Source organism: Stenella coeruleoalba (genome assembly GCF_951394435.1).
Source record: "Stenella coeruleoalba genome assembly, chromosome: 6".
Classification (NCBI taxonomy): Eukaryota; Metazoa; Chordata; class Mammalia; order Artiodactyla; family Delphinidae; genus Stenella; species Stenella coeruleoalba.
Window position 1 is genome coordinate 2937954 of NC_137151.1, and position 22599 is coordinate 2960552.

General features: G+C 42.0%; 1 protein-coding gene across 3 annotated transcripts in view; it reads left to right on the top strand.

Moving 5' to 3' along the window:
* Positions 1-224: 224 nt before the first annotated feature.
* HERC2 (HECT and RLD domain containing E3 ubiquitin protein ligase 2) overlaps positions 225-22599 on the top strand; it is a 229590-nt gene continuing 207215 nt past the window's right edge. For all 3 annotated transcript variants that reach the window (XM_079925094.1, XM_079925095.1, XM_079925096.1), the window contains exons 1-3: positions 225-570; positions 945-1047; positions 12601-12715. In XM_079925094.1, coding sequence (XP_079781220.1) covers positions 976-1047; positions 12601-12715 — 187 coding nt within the window. In that variant the 5' untranslated portion in view covers positions 225-570; positions 945-975. The remainder of the gene's footprint in view (positions 571-944; positions 1048-12600; positions 12716-22599) is intronic.

Consider the following 22599-nt stretch of genomic DNA (forward strand, 5'->3'; position numbering starts at 1 on the left):
CGTGCGTGCGTGCGGCGGAAATCCCGCCTCTCGGCGTCTTCGGTTGGCCTTGACCGCAAGGGGGTGAGCTCAAGGAGGAAGAGGAGCCGGATTGAAGGAAACCTGGAGAGTCGGCAGAAGGGGCGGGGATGTTCCTCTTCCCCATTGGCTGGGCCTGCGGAGACGCCTCGATGCGATTGGCTGGGCAGCGTGGGCCGTAGTCCCGCGTCGGCCCGCCCCGCCGGCCTCTGGAGGCGCCGGGATTGCAGGCCCCGGGATTGGGAGCGCCGGCGGAGCCCGTGGCTTTTGGGGCTGTGTCCACACGCGCGGGAGCCCGCAGCCGGGCCTCTGCCGTCCGGTCTTCGTTCTAGGGGGGCGGCGAGGGCGGCCGGCCGCTGGGGCGGTGCAGGCCGGGGCCGGGCCAAACCGGGGCACGGCGGGCGTTGGCGCAGCCGCCGGACCGGGGCCTGCACGGACCGCCCGCGGCGCGCGTCTCGGGCTGTCTTTTCATTTCCAAGTGATTGTTGTTTTGGATTTTTCTGCAGACGTGAATTTTGGTTAATTTATTTCACGCACCAGTTCTGGCCTGAGGTAAAGCGGAGGATGCGTTCTGGTGTCATTTGTCGTTGAGATGTGGGCTTTTTGCAGTCTGTGTGTTTACCTTTTGGATTTAAGGGAAGGGGATGACATTGTGATTTGGTCTTGTAACCGTCCATTCTCAAGGTCTCGCCGACGTGGTACAGACCCGGGCGAATCCCGTGTGTGACTCTTACCTGGACTGGAAGTAGGCTTTTTCCTTTCTCGCCCCATGTTTCTCTTTCCCTCTCCTCCTCTCACTCCCCTCCTCCAGAGCTTCTCCTCTCCCTCCTTCCTGTTCTCTCTTTTTGCCGCATTAAATCTTGCGGTAGGGTCTTTGTAAAATTCTGAAAAGGTTGAAGTCTTCAGCGTTTCTGTTTTACTTGCAGGTTTGACGACTGGGAGGAAATCGGGGGAAAGATGCCTTCTGATTCTTTCTGTTTGGCTGCTCAGGCTCGACTTGACTCCAAATGGTTGAAAACAGATATACAGGTGGGGTTTTGACATTCCTTTTTCCTGGTGTTTTCCTTGCCTACATAGTTAAACTTCTGGTGAACCCTTTCTTTAGGATATGTAAGGGCATGCAGATCAGATCTTGCCATATTAGAGAAGCAGGTTTGTTTTCTGTAACTTTAAATGTACCTTTTATTGTGTCAGTTTTTATTGCTCTATTTATAGTGTGTGTGGCTACATTTTAATTACAGTTATTTATAAGTGTAAGAAACGAGATATTATGCAAAAATTTTTTGTTATTATTTTTTAAGAGGTCTGTATCATTCTTAGCCATATCTTGGTGACTGTTTGTTTAGTGATACTTTTTGAGATGTTCAGTTAATTATGTGGGGGAGAAGTGACATACAGTCATTTATTATGTCCTGCAGAAACTCATTTTTATGGGATTCTGTGTTTGTGTTTCTGGAGAGACAAGGGTTCAGTTGAGCTGTTTGTTTTGTATTCTCATTGGTCTTATTAAGAGGAGTGCTTGGATTTTCATATCAAGAACATGTGGAAACAAAATGTTAGCCTTAGACTCTCTAATAATTTGTTTTAAGGTAATTGCATGCTTGTCCAGAAATTGTCAAATAAATAATGATGATGTTTCTGTAGTCTTTTCTTTATCCCAAGTTAGTTTTGTTTGCTAATGGAAAAACTGTGTTTGTAACTCCCTGTTGCCCTCAGAAAGAAATGGCCAAAATATTTTGTTGTGTATATGTGTTTTTCCCTCTTCCCTGAGGTTAACCATTTTAAGTATTTCTCAAGTAATCTTAACCTTGTTTAAATACAGTCTTACCTACTGCATGACGCAAGTCATGTATTCTGTAAGCAGTTGATCTTAGATATTTGTAGTGAAGCGTTATTGCCCTTCTTACATTTTTTTTTTAAGTGTGGAGTCCCAGTTGGTTTCAGAGCCAAGTGTTAAGAACTATGTTGTGGGTGATGGGATGGTTAACCCAAGAAGAATTGGGTTAAGAATTGGCAAAGTAGTGACTTTTTTAAATTTAAACATTACCTTTTATTTAGCAATTACTTTCTGTTTTCCTTTGACTTTTTTTTTTTAAGCAGGGGTGGGGGAAGTGAGAGATGAATAATTTCTTATTTACAAAATCTTGAGATTCAGGCAAACTGATTTTAAGAATTGTTTTTATTTTTTTATTTAAAAAAATTTAAAAGAAAATTTATTTATTTTATTTATTTTGGCTGTGCTGGGTCTTAGTTGCCGCACTCGGGATCTTTAGTTGAGACATGTGGACTTCTTAGTTGCGGCATGCATGTGGGATCTAGTTCCCTGACCAGGGATTGAACCCTGGCCCTCTGCATTGGGAGCGCAGAGTCTTACCCACAGGACCACCAGGGAAGTCCCAAGAATTGTTTTTGTATTAGTGTTTATATATTTTACAAAACTTTTTGAAGTAAAGAACTTTACCTAATGAAGTTTTTTTCCCTTAGTAATTATAATTGAATAATTGCTAAATATGAGTTTTAGCATCTTGATCTAAAACCGGTTTAATGCTGAGTTTAGTGCCTACAATGAGTCAGGCAGATACACATAAAAAGAAACACCACTCATGCCTTAGAGTGATTACCATTTTACCTTTGGTTTATTTAGTGTAATATACAGTGCTTGGCCCTTCTTTAGACATTTGAGTACTATTCAGAAGTCTTCCGAACTCCTAGGAATAAGTGAAGAGACCTAGGTCCTAGGAATAAGTGAAGAGACCTAGGTTTTGGATAGAGGAAAAATGTAGTATGGGTGTCGAAGCTGTGAGATAAATGAAAATAGTGTGAAAAAAGTGATTGGTGACCTTGGTTTTATACAATTTCTCCAGCATTGCTTATTAAATGTGAGGAATGAATGTTGTTGTTTTACCCTAAGGAATAACTTAGACATGGTTTACTCTTTGGAATCTTTCCTGAAAACATATATTGTGGATGCCAGCCTTATGCTGATGGGTTTTACACTTACCTTGTTGGGGATGTCTCTCCCACCTGGAGTGGGAAGTGTCCCCTTCCTTAAGTAGGCTTTTGTATTGGGAGCAGGATTGACACCTGGGTAATGAATAATATGTGGGGTAGAAGCATGTTTCTTAGCTGTAAGTGTTAGCTAATCTATTTTTCTATGGCTGTTTTTATTTGAAATGCCTGTGAAGTTTTCAGTGACTTTAGAAAGGAAAAATTTTTGGAGACTGTGAAAAGTTTTAATATGTCTATTATAGAGAATATAGACACTAATCCTAGACTTTCTTGATCAGAGACATTTAGATCCCTCAGGCCTGGGACTTCGTAACCAGCTGCCTCTAATGGAGGACCCATTGTATGGCAGACACATATCTGGTTTTTACATGTATGATGCCTTTTACTTCTTCAGTACTCTTTTCTGGTTGTTGTGTGGAGTTCCTTGAATCGCCATCTTCCTTCACAACTCTCTTGAGGAGGCAACAAATACAGAGCTAAGAAGTGTTAGCTACATAATCACTACCATTACCATGTTTATATTTACAGTAAAAGTCCTTCTGTCTAATGTGATTGGTAGTTTTTTTGGTGAACCAAAAAGTCAGTTAAGCAAAAGAACTATAAAAATAGTACATAATATCTTAAAAACTTTTTATTCTTAAAATATATATGCATATTTATTTTCTAGTCTTGTTTTTTTTTTTTTCTTCTTTTTGGCTGTGCCATATGGCATGTGGGATCTTAGTTCCCTGACCAAGGATCGAACCCGTGCCCCCCCGCAGTGGAAGAGCAGAGTCTTAACCACTGGACCACCGGGGAAGTCCCTTGCTAGTCTTGATGTAAGGTTAAGGGTGTGTCTTTGAGCCGGGGTCCACGAATGGCTGGTGTTATCCTGTTCGTTCTTGAATAAGCTGTACACAGATCAATCTCCTATTTTTGGGTTTCTATTTTTGGGTTCTTTGAAGTGGAACATGAAATTAGGTATGTATGAAGCAATTTTTAAAACTTTTTATTTTGAAATAATAATAGACCCACAGGAAGTTGCAAAGAAAGTAGAGAGGTCATGGTATACTCTTCTTCCAGACTCCCCCAGTGGTACAATCTTAGGTAACTATAGTATAATATTAAAACCAGCAAATTGACATTGGTACAATGTGAGCATAGTTCTATGCCATTTTATCATATGTGATTATTCATGTAACCACCACCACAATTAAGATCCAGAAGTGTTCCATCACCACAGAGATCTCCCTCCTGCTGTCCCTCTATAGTCACACTCAACTTCCTCTACCATCTTTGACCCCTGGCAATCACTAATCTGTTCTCCATCTGTATAATTTTGTCATTTCGAGAATGTCGTATGGTGTGTGACCTTTTGAAACTGGCTTTGTTCACTCGGTATAATGCCTTTGAGGCCCATCAAAGTTGTTGACTATATCAATAATGCAACTCAGATTGAATTTTTCTTTTCTTCTAGTCATCAATTTAAAATGATTCAGCATGAAAGTTAGCTTTTAAACTTAAAGTTATTAAATGTATATATTGTCACTTTACGCTTAGAAATATCAGTAGATTAAAAAATGTAAACATGAACATCTTGGTAAATTCAAATCTCAGGTTTTCCAGTTGACAGATGATACATAGAAGTAAAAGGATGTTGTACACACAGGTAACTTAATTGATTTTCATAATGACTTCTTGTGATTTCTTTTGTGTCTGTGAATAGGTAGTATTGCTCAATTTTTTATTCATGATTTTGGTTGTTTGTATCTTTTCTGTACTTTGGACCTGTCTTGTCAGGGGTTTATATATTTTGTTAGTCTTTTTTTAAAGAACTGACTTTTAGCTTTGGTTCTTGGAAAAGACTAATAATAGTTATAAAGGAAAGAAAATGAGTTTATCATCAGACTTGACAACAAGGCCTTATGCAGAAGAAAGCTGAGTAACATATTCATGGCACCCGAGAAAAGAAAATGTGAGCTAAGGATTTTATGTTCTAGCAGAACTGACTTTTCAGGTAAAAAGGACACAAGTTTATCGATGAGCAGGAACTCAGAAAATATTGTTTCCAAGAGCCCTTCCTGAGGAATTGAGTAGAGAAAGATCTTTAGATGACTGAATGACTGTACATGGACATGAAGACTGGTGGTGGGCATTAAACCTATAGTTATGGGTAGAACCCAGTGTGAGTTTTAAAAGGGAGAGAGCATAGCTGTTACAACAGCTGTATGCTTAGACATGTTGGATTATAGTAGAACTGTTCTGCAGTGTCTAATTTAGTAATCCTATGCATTGAAGTTTTCACTTTAGGTCTTGTATTTTCATCTTTAGAGATTCCATTCCATTCCTTTTTATATCTTCCATTTCACTTGTCATGATGTTCATATCTTCCTCTCTCTGAGTACATGGAACATATCTATAATAGAGCTTTTAACATTCTTGTCTGCTAATTCCATCATGTCTGTAATTTCTGCATTTATTTCGATTGACTGACTCTATCATTTCTATTGATTTATTGCTCTGGTTATGGGACATGTTTGCATGCCTGGTAATTTTTTATTAAATGTTGGACATTATAAATAAATATTATGTTATTCTGTGTTAGATTTTGTTTTATTCTTTTACAGAGCATTAGTTTTGTCTGGCATGCATGTGGGTTACTTGGGATCAATTTGGCCTTTCAAAGATTGATCCTAAGGTTTGTTTGGGCTGATCTAGCACAGCCTTTAATCTTGGGCTAATTTATCTGCCTTATTAAGGCAGTGTCCTTCTCAGGACTCTAATGCTTGGTGTGTTGGAAGGTCTTTCTATTCTGGTTGGTGGAAACACAAGATTTCCCAGACTGTGAATCATGGGGGTTCTGCCTACTCCTTTTTAGTGCTTCTTTCCCCAGCCTTGGGAGTGTTCTCAACTCATACCCAGATCAGTTCTCAGCCAGAATCTCAAGGGGTCCCCTCTTCCCATCTCCAGAGATCAGCCTCTCTGCAGCCAACTTCCTCTCCTGTATTCTTGTCATTTTGACCTACTTATAGCTGGTCTGTCTCCTCCATTCAGCAAGACCTCTGGGCTCTATTTGGGTTCCCCTTTCCTGTGTTGCAGCCTGGAAGCTGCTTCTAGACATTAAGTTTGGGAAGTTGTAGCCCTTACTTCATTTGTTGCCCTTCTCAGGGATCACAGTTCTGGGCTGTCTGTTGTCCAATGTTGGAAAACAGCTGTTTGATATATTGTCTGGTTTTCTACCAGACAGGTAATTCCTAAAGAAGTTAATTCTTCACAGGTGGAAGCACAGGCCTTCCCAATCTGCTTTTAATCTCATTTATTGACTTCTTAATTTTAGATATTGTTTGCTTTGGTTTTAGAATTTCCACATTTTTGTTTGAATGCATTTTATTGAGGTATAATTATATTTAGTAAAATGCATCTATTTTAAATGTTTAGTTTGAAGTGTTTTGGCAGTTTGCTTAACTGCCACATTAGGTACTTTTCTATAGTTTCCAGTTCTCTGCTGAAATTGTTCATGTGATCTTTTAATTGCTTGAACACGTTAAACCTTGTGCAGCCTCTTTAGATTCCTCGACTGCATCTCCCTTTCCCTCTGGGTTGATACCCCAGCGTGCCTGTGGGCTGCCCTTCTACTCTTCGTCTTAGATATAGCGTCACACAGCAGGGTGTAGGTTAGGGCTTCCCAGCTGCCTACCATGGAGTTGCAGGTGACATCGTCTGGAAGGTGGGGGAGAGCAGGAGCTCACTTTCCACAGGGCGAACATTCACCGCTTGGTAAGGAGAGATACGGGAACTGGGTATTTTAATTCCCACCCCCCACCCCCTTTTTTTCCCTCCTTGGACGGGTCTGTGGTTTCTTCTCGGAGACCTTGGCGAAGAGCCCCACATGCCTGGAGAGTATGCCTGCCGCACACCATGGAGTGGGGACCGGTGCAGTAAAACGGGAGTCTGCAGACTTTTCCTGTAAAGGGCCAGATTGTAAATATTTCTGTGGGCCATGTGTCCTCTGTAACAGCTGCTCACCTCTGCTGTTGTCATGCGAAAGCAGCTACGGCCAGTACATAAAACAAGTACATGTTGGTAGGCTGCAGAAACTTTATGGATACTGAAGTTTGAATGTCATAATTTTCATGTGTCATGAAATATTTTCCTTCTCTTGGTTATTTTTCGATCATTGAAAAATGTAAAAGCCACTCTTAGCTTGAGGGCCATCTAAAATCAGGTCGTGGGCCACGTTTGGCCCCTGGTGGGCCTTAATTTGCTGACCCCTGTAGTAACTTGCTGCATCATTTGCTTCCTATGCTTCCTTGTCTTGCCTCCCCCTCTGCCCTTCCCCTCACTGCCCTGGGCTGGCATCTGCCAGGGAAAGTGTCAGCACTTTAATCTGTTACTTGGGCTTTCCTTTTTAGGGCAAAGTCTGTATCTGTATGTCTCTTTTCTGGATACACTCTTGATTTGCTTATGCTGTCTTCCATTTTCTTCATTTTTCAGTCATGTGGCCTTATCTTACCCATTTTTAGTTTTGTTTGAGTTCTAGGTATTGTACATGAAAAATCGTTGTGATCACTTGGGGACACTGGGTAACGCTTTCCTCTTCCAGAGAGGATCTGTCAAACTAGTAGCACTAGTGACCTCAGGTTACTTCAGAGCAGCAGGGAACTGTGATGGTTCAAAACGGGGCTCCTACCGGCCTGCTTGTACCTCACCCGTACTTCTGTGTGTGTGTGTGTGTCCCTTCGGAGTTCTGCTCAAAGCGTGGCATGTTTCCCTCTTCCTCACAGGCCTCTTTCCTGTGAGGACCATGGCTCTAGCCTCTCAGCAGCTCCACTGAGCTGTGCTTGGTCTCAGCCCTGCTCGCAGAATTGGCAGGTGCCTCTAGGGAAGCAGCCTTCGGCTCCCTGGGCTGTCCTCCTCTCCTTGCTGCCTGGATGTCTTCAAACAGATGTACTTTATGTTTCTTTCTGACCTTTCCAGTTCTAGAAACCTGTTCTTAAAATTTTTTGGAATTGGTATATTGTCCTGTGTTCAGTAGGTGTTTAGAAAGTATTTTTCTGCAAGGCTAAGAAAAAAAACCAGATATCTTTACTTTAGTCATCTGCAAATATTTGAACAGATCACATTTCAGGCATATTTTAAAAATAGAAGAAATAAACATTTTCTAACTATAAGTTAATCAAAATGCCATTTATTTCATTTGGCATATTCTATTTCGGATTATATTGTGTAATTATACAGTTTTGAAGTAGTGATTTTAATAGGTACCTTCAGGGTCCTCTTGCCCAATTCTATTTGGTTTTCAAGTATTGGTAGCACCTGTGATGGCTCCCCCAGGCCTCCTTACTGCTTGTGTTGGTGCATGTGGTGTTGGTGAGAAGAGAACAAGCTTGAGAGTTAGGCCTCTTCCCAAAAACTCTGACAGCCTCGGTGTTGTGTGATCTTGGTCAGGTAATTGAACTCCTAAGTTTTAGTTACTGACCCTCAAAACTGGGCCTATTACTACCCCCCTTGCTGGCTTCTTTTCTGGATGAAAATGCCTTTACCTGCTATGTCATTTTAGAGGTGTGAGGTAAGAATGTAAGAGCACATTGGAAAAGGGTCCTAAGACTGAATAATGCTAATCAGAGGCATCTGGATTCTACGTGAAAAAAGTTAAAATTTAAGATCTGTGTTGTCACCCATTGGGAACGTTTATGTAAATTACCTACTAATAAAGACAAACTATTTATAGACTGTTGTACAAATACTCTTAAACTGCCAAATTGAAGTGACTTTCACTGCTTGTGCAGGTATTCGTCCAGTGCCATGATTATTTCCCAGTTTTCCTGGCCTCTTTCTCCTTGGGATCCTGTGCTTCCCTCCCAGTGCCTTGGAATGCTCTCCCAGGGGCTTCATCTCTGCCTTCTGCAGTCTAGCTCTTTCAAGCCCTGCTCCATGGAAGCTTGCTCTGTTGCCTTAGCAGTGTTCCTCCTTCCTCGAATCCTTTCAGATGCCCGAACCATTGTAGTTTGGTGGTTACTCGAGTTCACGTCCGCAGTTCCTAAGAGGCTTCTACAGCGAGTATCCCTCCAGACACCCAGTGTCTACCTTCCACACAGCTGCCCTACTCTCATCCTTCCCAGCATGACCCGAGTGATGAAAGAATGGGCGGTAGTGATAGTTCTTGTTTCCATGTAAACTGGGCTTCTTCCTTGGCTTATTCTTTAATAAATGTTTCGTCCCCAGCCACCCAGGGGTAATCCTAGTGGGCAGTCGGGGCTGGTCCACCCTCCCTCCTTCCGCGTTAGCATCTTCTGCAGGTCTATTGCCCATGCTGTTGACTCCCAGATTTGAACCTCTAGCCCTGAACACTCTGCTAAGATCTGGATTTGTATTTGCAGTATGTGTGTAATGTGTCTGTGTGTGTGTATGTGTGTACATGTATGCACGTGCATGGGGAGAGTATCTCCATGTTTATGTTCAGTAGTTGGTGCAAATCTCAGTGGTTAAAACTGAGCTAATTCCCTCTCATCCTGAGTCTGTTCCCTACCTGGTTTTTCACGTTTCACATCTACTCTGTCCCATTTGATCTGAAATGTCTTACATACTCTTCTCTTCCATGTCTTGGCTTACGCTCTCATCCTGTTTGGGGGAGCTCTTAGCAGAGGCCACCTAAGTTATTTCCTTTGTTTCTGGTTTCTTCCTCTGTCCTCTCCACTGCCCTGACACTGAGTTATGGCTGGAGGTGTGATCATTTATTCCCTGGCCCCTAGAGGTGGCGTGTAACTGCTGGAGCACAGCACGTGTGGGGCTGTATTTATTCTGGCCACTGTTTGCCTACGTGGCTTTGTGGGCCAGGACTGAGCCCAGCGGCAGCTCTTAGCTGCCCACCTCTTACGCAGACCAGCAGATGAGCCAGGCCTTTCCATTCCCGCGTTAAAACCTCAGGGGCCCTGAACGTTTGTGGCTCACTTTTTAGAAAGGATTTACTTCTCCCTCTGCCAGTTAATACTTTTGCCAGCAGTCATGTTTTGGTCTCAAGTATGTTTATGGCAGTTATCTTGTTAGTGATGTGGACAGATAAAATATGAGTGCTGAGAGCAAGTTGTTGCTTCTGTGAAAACTAAGTTAGATGCGAAATTGGTTTTCTGTTGCTATGTAACAAGTCACTGACCAGAAATTCAGCAGCTTAAAACAACTCCATTTACTCTCTCCCCCTTTCTGTGTGGGTCAGGTGTCTGGCCATGGCTTAGCTGGGTCTTCTGCTTCGGGATTCACAGGCTGCAGTCAGGGTGCTAACCAGTCTGCTTTCTCATCTGGAGTCTCACTGGGGTCCTTGTCGGCAGAATTCAGTTTGTTGGGTGTTGGGTGGGGCTGAGCTGTGGGCTCCTAGGATATGCCCCCTCCATTGGCAGCTCATGGCAGTGGCTGGGAGAGTGTCTCTTCTGGATGGCCCCATCCTCTTAAGGGCTTTTACCTGACAGGGCCCTAGGGTAATCATCCTTTTGGTTGACTAGACATCAACCAATGTGAGACCTTAATTATATATGAGAAATTCCTTCACTTTTGCCACAGAAGGAAACAAAACCTAGTCACAGGTGGAAAGTCCCGTCCTATATTCACAGGTCCTGCCCATACTCAGAGGATTACACAGGGTGTGTGTGCCCCGGGGGGGCAAGGATCTTGAGGGCATCTTAGATTTGCCTACTACACATCGTTTGGATAAAAGTGAGATGCTAAAAAAAATTACTTGTACGGGTTAGGTAAGAGAGAACTGTCAAGGATTGCGGGAAAAGCCTTGCAAGTCTAAAGGAATTGTGTACTAAGATCGCTCACAGAGTGCCCTTCAGTTCTTGCTCCCTTTAAAGAAACTGAGTCTGGAAATAGTGGATGCTTCATGAGAGTGGCGAATGTTGGATTGATGACAAGGGACAAGCTGGTGGACTTGTGAACAAAGAAAAGGCCCTGACCTTCCATTAAAAGATGGGCAAACAGATGTGTCTGTTTTAGTGTAAAGTGTCTTGTCTGTCTGAGAAGAGGGTTTCTGTTGTACCTGCCGTTTTCAGAATGGATGCCTTCTTTGGGTGTTTACCATGCCCACGCCCTTCAGTGACTGCTTTCTCTGGGAAACCTTTTCTGACTTCCAAATACTGACAACCAAGAGCATTTTTGTGGGCATTTTTGTTTTGTCTTTGAATATCACTATGGACTCGTGTTTTTGTTTTTGTTTTTTTTTTGCGGGCCTCTCACTGTTGTGGCCTCTCCCGTTGCGGAGCACAGGCTCTGGACGCGCAGGCTCAGCGGCCATGGCTCACGGGCCCAGCAGCTCCGCGGCATGTGGGATCTTCCCGGACTGGGGCACAAACCCGTGTCCCCTGCATCGTCAGGAGGACTCTCAACCACTGCGCCACCAGGGAAGCCCCGTTATGTGTTTTGATGTTCAAAATTATTCTAAATTTGGCCAGTGAGGGAGTCCTCATCAGGCTTTGAGCAGCTTTTTTGGTGCAAACTTAAGATATTCCAGACTCACCTTTCTTTCCTGGTCCTTGACTCAGCCTTTTTTTCCCTAGAGCCCAGGTTTCATTTAGTAGGAAGTGGTTCTTGGAAACCAGTATCTGGGTGCTGGGTGTACTCACTGCTCTCAGAGTGCCATTGATTTTAGGTCTTTTCCAAAGACAGTGCAAGCAGATATATTCAAATATAAATTCATGCTGAGATTTCCAATTCAAATTGTTCTTAAAAACTTCCTTGATTTTATCTTTTATACTTAAATCTAGTAACATTAACATACTTTGTCATAAACATACATTTTATTATATTAACATTGCTTTATCCTATAATATATACATGAAATAGTTGAAAAATTTTAATGTCGATATTATAGTTGTGAATAAGACCAATTAGTAAAGTTTAAGGTTTTTTTTTCCCCTTGAAGTATATCCAGCTAAAGATGTATAGTTGAAAAGGGTCTTGACATACAGTTGACCCTGAACAATGCAGGTTTGAACTACGTGGGTCCACTTGTACTTGGATATTTTTCAGTAGTAAATACTGAAGTACTACACGGTCTATGGTTGGTTGAGTCTGTGGTTGTGGAGGAACCGTGCATATGGAGGGCTGACTATAAAAGTTATATTTGGATTAACCCCTGAGTTGTTCAAGGGTCAAGTGTACTTTTCTTTTTGATAAACAGGTTAATTTGCTTGTTACCAGTTATAGGCTTTGCTTTTTATGATTTAATTGTACTTTTTGAAAATGAAAATCATTTATATGTTTTAGAAGTAAATGTAAGGTATACTCAAAATCTTGCCTTCATTCACCTCTGCTGCTTTTTACCCATGTTCCCCTTCCCATCTCCCGATAAGTGATCATGTAATTTGTGTCTGGTTTATCTTTCCAGAGCACCTGCCCACATGTGTCTTTTTTCTTGTATCTTAGGCAAAATGTAGCACAGTATATAAGCTATTATGCACAGTACCTTTTTCACTTAACTGTATTTCTTGGGAAAATTTTCATTAAATGTTGAACGAATGAGATTTTTTTTTCATATTATTCTTTAAGAATTGCATTGTGAGTGTGATTACTCTGTAAGTTTATTTTATTTATCATTGCCAGCTTGCATTCACACGAGATGGGCTCTGTGGTCTGTGGAATGAAATGGTTAAAGATGGAGAAATTGTATATACTGGGGCAGAGTTAACACAGAATGGAGAACTTCCTTCTAGAAAAGGTAAGGGCCTTTAGTATTTTTCATTTTGTGAAGACCTTTATAAATTGCATTTTATAGAAATTTTGGAATGTGCTATAGGAACAGAAGTGTGCTTGAGTGTAACTGAAGTTTTGTTTTCACTTTGGAGATGTCTAAATGATAGTTAATATTAGGAGCTTCCTGGATTTCATTGTTCTGTGTGAATTGAAGGCCTTTTCACGGCAAAACCACCTCGCTGTGGTGTCCTTCCTCTGATGTCTCATTTGTAGCTTATAGGAACTCCACTTAATGTTTCTTCGTTAAGTTTTGAAATATATATTGCTTTGGCTAACTATAAATTGTGGTTATTATAAGGTCGAGTGGAAATAATCAGTATTCCTGAAATTTTTCCTGTATGACTCTCGAGTGGGAGTGTATAAAACACTTTTTGGAAGCCTTCGGCCTGTGGCCTGGACTTGGCTCCCCTTCTATTGTATCTTCTTGTCTATGCAGGGAAATATCAGTGAACACTCTTGTTAGGCCTGTAGTTATGAAAATGCAATGAAATTCTGTCACTCAGTTGTTCTTGACTTTGGCTGTGAATCAGAATCACTGTTTAGGCTTTAAAAAGAAATGAATGCGTGGACCCACCCCAAGCCTGAAAAGCTTACAGGTCTACACAGTGAGCAGCCGCACGCCTATCCCCCAGGCCCTACTAGTCCCTCCTCTGTCCATTGGTGCGCCTTACCTGGTGCCCTTGGGCACTTCATGTATGGTATTAACAGGGTCCATTTCAGTGTAACTTTTTGTCTTTAAGGTAAAACTTATGCATAATAAAATACATGTTCTAAGTTTACTCTTCCATAAGTTTTGACAGATGTAGTTGGTGTAACTTAGACCCCTCAACGTTACTCTCACTTCGAAGGTTCTCTCGTGCCCCTTCCCGGCTCACCCCTGCCCTCTCTGCTCAGAGGCAACTACTGGTCTGATCTTTCTCTACCGTGGATTAGTTTTGCCTTTTCTAGACTTACATGTAAATAGAATCATGTAGTCCTCTGTGCTGTTTTGTGCATCTTTCACTCCGTAATGTTTTAGTAGTTCATTCTGTATATATATATTTTTTGAATATTTAAATTTTATTTATTTTTTTATACAGCAGGTTCTTATTAGTTATCTATTTTATACACATCAGTGTATACATGTCAATCTCAATCTCCCAATTCATCACACCACCACCACGCCCCTGCCGCTTTCCCCCCTTGGTGTCCATACGTTTGTTCTCTACATCTGGGTCTCTATTTCTGCCCTGCAAACTGGTTCACCTGTACCATTTTTCTAGATTCCACACATATGTGTTAATATACGAAATTTGTTTTTCTTTCTGATTTACTTCACTCTGTATGACAGTCTCTAGATCCATCCACGTCTCTACAAATGACCCAATTTCGTTCCTTTTTATGGCTGAGTAATATTCCATTGCATACATGTACCATATCTTCTTTATCCATTCGTCTGTCGATGGGCATTTAGGTTGCTTCCGTGATCAGGCTATTGTAAATAGTGCTGCAATGAACATTGGGGTGCATGTATCTTTTTGAATTATGGTTTTCCATTCTGTGTATTTTTAAAGTTTTTGTGCCTCTTCATCTCAGCTCTCCAGTATTTGTTAATGCATTGAAACTCATTCCCCAAAATGTTTTTTGTGAAACATTAGTTCTAAAAGATACTCTAAGAAAAGCTAATTACATGGATAAATTCAAAGTGTATTTCTTATTCATTACATTTGATGAATATTTTTTGTTCTTTTAAAAATCATGTGGTTAGAAAGCAAAGTGTAATTGTTCTTTATGTAGGTCCCAACTGAATAGTTTTTTTGACATTCAGTAAAAGTTTATTTTTAATGTGGCATGATATTGCTTTTTATTATTAGAAAATACTTTTTTTCTCAGGCTTATACATGACAAATTTCATTTTTAAGACTGTGTACATTATATGTGGTTGTATTGTAGCTGATTGTGAGGAAAATACAGATTAGAGTAGAAGTTCCTCAAACACACAAGTTTTCTTTGTTCTGTTTTCCGCAGGGATCGGTCACTTTCTTCTGCACCCACCCATTCTAGGATGAGTTCTTACTGTTATCAAGCTGGATTTCTGCATGGTTAATTTCTGGGAAATCGTGGCTTCTAATAATTTGCGCTTCCATTGAGATAAACTTTGCTTTCTTTTGCAGTCACATTTAGAACTTTCTGGTCCTACTGATGAGGAAAGAATGCTTCCTCCTACGTAGTAAGCTTTTGTGTTTCCTTTTGGGGGCCTACCCTGCAAAAGGCAGGCTAGATTATAGTCATATATGTTTTTTTGTTTTTTTTGTTTTCTTTGTTTTTTTGTTTTTTTTTGTTTTTTGCGGTATGCGGGCTTCTTACTGCTGTGGCCTCTCCCGTTCCGGAGCACAGGCTCCGGACGCGCAGGCTCAGCGGCCACGGCTCACGGGCGCAGCCGCTCCGCGGCATGTGGGATCTTCCCGGACCGGGGCACGAACCCGCGTCCCCTGCATCGGCAGGCGGACTCTCAACCACTGCGCCACCAGGGAAGCCCATATACGTTTTTTTAAGTGAACATTTCTTTCAACCCTCTTTAGGGTTGTTTGTATTTATTATTTTGAGGAAGGTAGAGGAGGGAATAGGATATAAAGAAAGGAAAGTTAGGAGGCTACTAAAAGATATGCTAAGCTTATTTTTTTATTTTTGTCTAGGGCTGGCCTTTATGTGAAGAACTTAAGTATCATGAGCTGTTTCATTTATTATAAACCTTCTCAGTCTATGCAGATAGTAGAAATACACTAGCCATTATTTTGCTTAGCCAGGCCTCTTGAAAAAGTTTCACTGCTGTTTCTATTACATTACAAATGTAATTTATTGACATCAGGACTAATTTTTGTAGTTTTATAGAGCTTGTTTTTGGCTTTTTCTGACTTCATATTGTCCTTAAGTGCATTAATTGTTTGGGGTTTTTTTTTTTTTTCCTTTGTCTAGTCAGTACTCTTTAGTTATGTATTCCATGAGATGAGTTTTTGATTTTTTTTTTTAAGAATACAACTTTCTTGCTAGTTTTATAGTTTTTCTGTGGAGGATGTAAAACATTGAATGTGGCCTTTCTCCCCAAATAATTCATGATTATTTGGGCAGAAAAGGCATCTGTATAAGCAAGGTGTGTAACAGGATGATGAAGACCCCATGATGTTACCCACAGCCAGGGCTGGAGGAGTTCCGAGGTGGAGTGTTCCCTGTGGTCTGTCAGGGGGCCCTGGTCTGGGCTCAAGGGCGGTGGCGTGTGGGGTCCCTGGGGAGAAGTGAGCACAGGCCTCCAGGTGGAGGACTGCAAAGAGCAGCAGTGTGCCGGGTAACGGGGAGCAGTGGAGGTGGGGTGGGCCAGCCTGGAGGGAAGTGGACTCCTTGGAGCGCCAGCTGTGTCTGAATCCAGGAGGGGCGCCTGCTGCTGCTCTGGACACACTCTCGGGGGGCACGCTTACACACTACAGGTCAAAAGCCTAAGGGTTCTCAAACTCTGTAGTTCATCAGGATCTCCTGGAGGCTTGGTCAGACACCCATGCCTGGCCCACCCTTAGAGCTTTCCGTTACTTGGAGTTGGGATAGGGCCTGGGAATCTGCCTTTCCAATGTGTTTCCAAGTCCTGCTGATGATGCTTGCTTGTCAAAGAGTATGTTGTGCCTGTTTGTAGCTACAGTCTATTACATTGGGAGTTTCAGAGGCAGAAAGAGGAAAAGAGCTTCCTCATGTGCTCCTTAGAAAATAGAACATTAAAGAAAAGCAGGGCTTCCCTGGTGGCGCAGTGGTTGAGAGTCCGCCTGCCGATGCAGGGGACGCGGGTTCGTGCCCCGGTCCGGGAAGACCCCATGTGCTGCGGAGCGGTTGAGCCCGTGAGCCATGGCCACTGAGCCTGCGCATCCGGAGCCTGTGCTCCGCAGCGGGAGAGGCCACAACAGTGAGAGGCCCGCGTACTGGAAAAAAAAAAAAAAAAAAGCAAATGACCACAGTTAGATTTCCCTCATAAATATATTCTGTCCTTCATAGTTAATTCTTAGCACTTTGAATCTTTAGTCCTTTATGGAAAACTTAACCCACTCCTGGGAGCCTGCCTGATGTCTATTGGAAGCAGTGATATCAGCTTCTGCTGGAGTCTGTTCCCTACAGGGTTGGTGCTGTTGCTTTTGTTTGTTGAAGACCCAATTTCTGGCCTTTAGCTTTAGCTTTAGAAGGGAGCAGATGATAAAACTTGAGGCTCCAGTTGATTGATTAGACTTAGCAACGTTATCAAAATGGACAGGAGTAAAATCTTTTGCAGGGTGGGCTTCTTGGCTGTGGTGTGAGGATTTGGTCCTTGTCCATCCTGGGGTTAGAACACAGCAAAGGCAGCGAGGCATGGAAGCATGTCTAGAGCCTCCCACTATCCTGGGAATTGCAGTGTGTTTGTTTAAATAACATCCTGCCTGTATGAAGTTAATCAAGGGAATGTTAATTTTCTCTTTTTGGTATGCTGGCTCTCCCATATTGTGGCCCTGAAGCACAGGGAAGCTCTAATGATAGCTGTGAGCTCATGAAGAAATACGGAGCATCCCTTCTCTGCTTATTTTTATGTCCAGCCTTCTTGCTGCATGTGGGTGTTAACATCATGAACTCCATGATGTGGGAGCCACTGTTTGTTATTCTGGTCATCTAGGAAGTGCCAGATACATCTGGTGTAAAAATACCTTGACAATTTTATAGTTCAGAGTTTAGAGTCTGATCCTGGGAAGGTGGCATCAAACAGCTTTCAGAGGAAGCTGACCTGGGCTCGAGAGAGGATGGCTGTGCCCTAGTCCCAGAGAGAAAGCCCAGCCTGGTAGTAAAGGGCTCACACTTTTATGTATTGCTCAACTTTGTCAATTCGGACACATTTTTGCAGGTTTTGTTTAACTTAGGCAGATAAAGCCCTTTTCCTCAAATCTTCTGCAATTTACTTATCTGCTCACTTATCTCTTACCGTCTTTCACGTTTTGACATAATTGGACATTTTCCTTTAAGACAAAAATTACTGTCTTTCTTCCTTTTTTTTGGCTGCACTGTGCTGTGCGGCATGTGAGATCTTAGTTCCCCCACCAGGGATTGAACCCGCGCCCACTGCAGTGGAAGCGCAGAGCCCTAACCACTGGACTGCCGGAGAAGTCCCTATCTTTCTTCCATCTTTATTCCTTGATAGTAACGTTTATCATCTTGCTTATATATTTACATTTCTCTGCCACCATCCTTTCTGGTTTAATCTCAACCATCCATGTTAATTATGACTTTTATCTAAATTAAGTAGCCTTTAATTCGGATAGTCGTTCCACACCACTTCTGTAATTCTCCAGCACTAGCTGGATAGCTAATAATTCAGTCCAATTCTGACACTTAACTACTGGAGTTAGCTCAGGCCCCACAAATTAAGGGCTCGGTCCCACAAGACTACCTCCACTTCAGATGCCGGCCTCAAATGAGATTCCCAGACTACTCCCACTTCTGCCTGGCTGACTACAAATTCGGAGGTTACCATGACCCTCTCAGTTTCAGTAATTCACTAGAACAACTCACAGAATGCAGGAAAACACTTCGTTGGTTTATTTTAAAGAATACAGCTCGGGAACAGGCAAATGGAAGAGATGCAGAACGCAAGGTTTGGGGGAAGGAGCTCAGAGCTTCCATAGCCTTCTCTGGGCCCTTCACCCTCCCAGCACACCTGTGTGTTCACCAACCTGGCATCTCCCCAAATTCTGTTGTTCAAGAGATTTTATAATTTAATCTCAGCCCCCCTCTCTCTGGAGGTCAGGGGATGGGCCTGATAGTTCTCACCCTCTAATCGCTGTTTGGTCCTTCTGGTATCCAGCCCACCTCATGAAGCTGTCTAGAGGCCCCACGCTGAGTCAGCTCATTAGCATAAGCTCAGGTACAGTGGAAAGGGGCTCGTTATGAGTATCAAAAGACACTCCTATCCTCAGTAAATTCCAAGGGTTTTAGGAGCTCTGTGCCAGGAACCTAGAGCAAAGACCAAATATATATTTTTATTATACCACAGATAAATAAATGGGAAGTAGATGTTAGAGCATTTTAGCAGAGCTCTGGAGTCCACATTATAAGGGCCCCATTTTACATGTTTAATAAGCAAGAAGAATGTGCTCATTAAGAGGTGCAAAGGTGGTTTTGAATACTGCCATGCAGTAACAATAAGAGGCAAAGGCATGTGTGCATTTATTCGTTAACCTGTGCTTGGTGACTGATGATCTAGTTGTTTTCTCTTAGCATTTGTACAGGGGTTCACAGATTAGCTATCGATTAAATCAATTTAGTATTGGGGCCAGTGTAAGTTAATGAAAGATTTGAACATTGCTTTTAAGGTAATACACTACAGAACAATGTGATTTTTATTGATATAAAAAAGTTTGTCAGAATTTTATAATTCAATTAGAGTGAGTCTGTAATCTTATATTTTCACAGTCTTACACTTGGAAGTTATGTCAACTTTCTGATGAGGTGAAACTCATGTAGACAGTTTAGAAAATTCAGGTTAACTAGGTTCTCCTTGAGAAAACAAACCCAAGGCTTAGAAATCATGTATGCTGTGTTATATGCCACACTGCTAGCACATCGGGGAATGGACATAGAGCCTCTTTTTTTTTTTTTTTTTTTGTGGTACGCGGGCCTCTCACCGTTGTGGCCTCTCCCGTTGCGGAGCACAGGCTCCGGACGCGCAGGCTCAGCAGCCATGGCTCGTGGGCCCAGCCGCTCCGCGGCATGTGGGATCTTCCCCGACCGGGGCACGAACCCATGTCCCCTGTATCGGCAGGCGGACTCTCAACCACTGTGCCACCAGGGAAGCCCCATAGAGCCATTTTTAACCAGAGTTATCAAGTCAGTCTGATTTATCCAAGGGTTCACCTGGAGTGTGTGAATTTAAATTCTAAATGTAAAGGTGCCTATAAGTTAGCAGTTTCTGAGAGATGTGTTTCCTTCCATAGTTATCGAGCTGTAATTAACATAAGTTTAAGATGTGTAGTATGAGGATTTGATATACATAGCAAATGAAATGATTACCACAATAAGGTTAGCTAACACGTCCATCCCTTCACATAATTACCGTTTTTTGATGTGTGGTGAGAACATTTACAGTTACTCTCTTAGCAGCTTTCAAGTATACAGGACTCTGCGGTTAACTGTAGTCACCATGTTGTACATTACATCCCCATAACTTATTTTTCTTATAACTGGAAGTTTGTACTCTTTGACTGATGTCTCCGACCCGGGCAGCTCCTGGCAACCACCAGTCTACTCTCTATGTTGAAGCCTTTTTAGATTTTACATGTAAGTGGATCATATAGTCTGTCTGACTTAATTTCACTTAGTGTAATGTCCTAGTCAACCATGGTGTTCTAAATAGCAGGATTTTCTTCTTCTTTTAATGGCTGAATAGTATTCCATTGTGTGAGAGTGCCTGTATGTGTGTGTTTGTGTGTGTGTACATACACATTTTCTTTATCCATTCATCCGTTGATGGACAGTTAGGTTGTTTCCATGTCTTGGCTTTTGTGAATAATGCTGCAGTGAATATGGGGATGCACATATCTTTTTGAGATAGTGATTTCATTTTCTTCGGATATTTACCCAGGAGTGGGAATCCTGGATCATATAGTAGTTCTAGTTTTAGTTTTTTTGAGGAGTGTCCATACTGTTTTGCATAATCGCTGTACCAATTTACACTCCCACCGACAGTGCACAAGGGTTCCATTTCTGAGATTTTTTTAATTAATTTTTTTTATTGATGCATAGTTGATTTACAATGTTGTCTTAGTTTCTACTGTACAGCAAAGTGAGTCAGTTATATATATATCCACTCTTTTTTAGATTCTGTTCCTATATAGGTCATTACAGAGTACTGAATAGAGTTCCCTGTGCTTTACAGTATGTTCTTATTATCTATTTTATATATAGTCCATTTCTGAGAGATGTTTTTTTTTCCCTCTCAAAAGGCTGGCCACTCTTTGAAGTATCAGAAGTTTCTTTCTTTTCCGGGGATTCTTGATTTCCATTTTTTTAGATTATGTAAGTTTTTATTATTCTTTAATAAATAGGAGTACCACTAGATTTAATAGACTTCATAGTTAATAATTCCTTGCAGAGGTAAGAAAATATACAAATACAATGAAGGGTACTGATATCAAGAATCTGCTGGCTCCATAGGGTTTTCTATTGAATGAGTCTGAATTTTGTGTGTGTGTGTGTTAATCAGCAGAGGGTGTCAAGATGGTGGGGAAGGGCACAAAACGTATAAGAGCACTTCATGAATTTGTGTGTCAGCCTTATGCAGGGGCCGTGCTAATCTTCCCTGTATTGTTACCATTTTAGTATATGTGCTGCCAAAGTGAGCACCTGAATTACTTTTAATCATCCAAAGTTCCACCACAGTTTTATCCAACCTCAGGCAAATCTGGTCAGCATTTTGGTGTCTGGTCTTGCAGTTGGCTTGTGAGATGATGAGGCACACAGACCCTGGGGCCAGCAGAGGGAGAGCTCTCCTTACTAGCCTAAGGCTCTGGGTGACATATATGCTCTGAGCACTATCTGGGTGGCAAGAAATGCATTTCAGCAAGGCTAAGATGCCTCAGTAGTAAGACGTGGTATTATTTATCACCAGGAGAGAATGTGCTGCCCATGAATCTGATGCATATCAATTTGACATGCTGAAATTTGCAAAAGGTGCATCTCTGGATTGATGAAACACCTACTTCATAGGGTTATTGAGTTGATTAATGAGTTGATTATGACATGTGCAGAACAGTGCCTGGCTTCCAGTTTGTGCTATTTAAGGGTTTGTGATTCTCACGGTGATTGTTCAAGTGCAGGCAGGAGTGTCAGTGTCCTGTCGCCATGAGTCCCCTTCACTGAACACAGTGCCTGGCACATAGGAGGTGCCAGTACCTAGGATAAAGGATGTCCCATGTTCCTGTGTTAAATCAGCTTGTGAAGGGACTTGCCTGCCTGAGAGACTGGAACTCCTGTTTTTGATTAAAGGAGTTGCAGCAGGAATGAATTCAAATCTTTTATATCACACATTTATTTTTAAATTCAGTGTTAGAACTTTTAAACATTTTTATCTTATTAAAAAATACTTATATTGCATGCATAGCTTATAGCATTCAAAAGCTAACACAGTTTTCAGCGAAGAGTGAGTTCCTTCCCAGTCCTATTCTTCAGTTACCTCCTTTTATTTACTTTTTTCCTTCTCAGGGGTATTATTACTATCATTAGTATCTTTCCAGAGGTAACTTACGGGCATATAAGTGCATGTATGAAACATACACACTTTATTTTCAATAGAAATTAAAGCCTTCTAGGATGTGAGGTACACCAGAATTTAGAAGAAATGTACAAAAAATGTGTAACGGTACAGCATTTAGAGTCTAACCCTCAGTCTCTGGCTTGACTTTATTTTATCCTTTTTTGAAATCAGTAAATTGACCCCTCCTGGGCCCAGCTCCATTGAGTCGAGGAGAGACCAGTGGATGGGTAGGAAGCACAGCCCGGACTGCAGCCAGGCTGCTTTGGCCATGGGTTATTGTGGGCAGTTCTGTGGATCGGAGCTTCCAGATCCTTTTCCACACTGCAGTCCCAGGGATGCACGCTCCTCTGGGGAGACTGAGTGAGTTGTGCACCATGTGGGTCATTCATTCATTTGCTCATTGATTCACGGACTCATCCGGCTGTTGGTGAGGGTTTCTGGCGCTAGGATGTGGTGGTGAATGAGCCAGGCGTGGCTCCTGCTTTCCTGGAGCTTATATACCAACTGGCACAACAAATAAAAAATGGACAGAGTGGCAGTGGTATGAAGAAAACAACAGA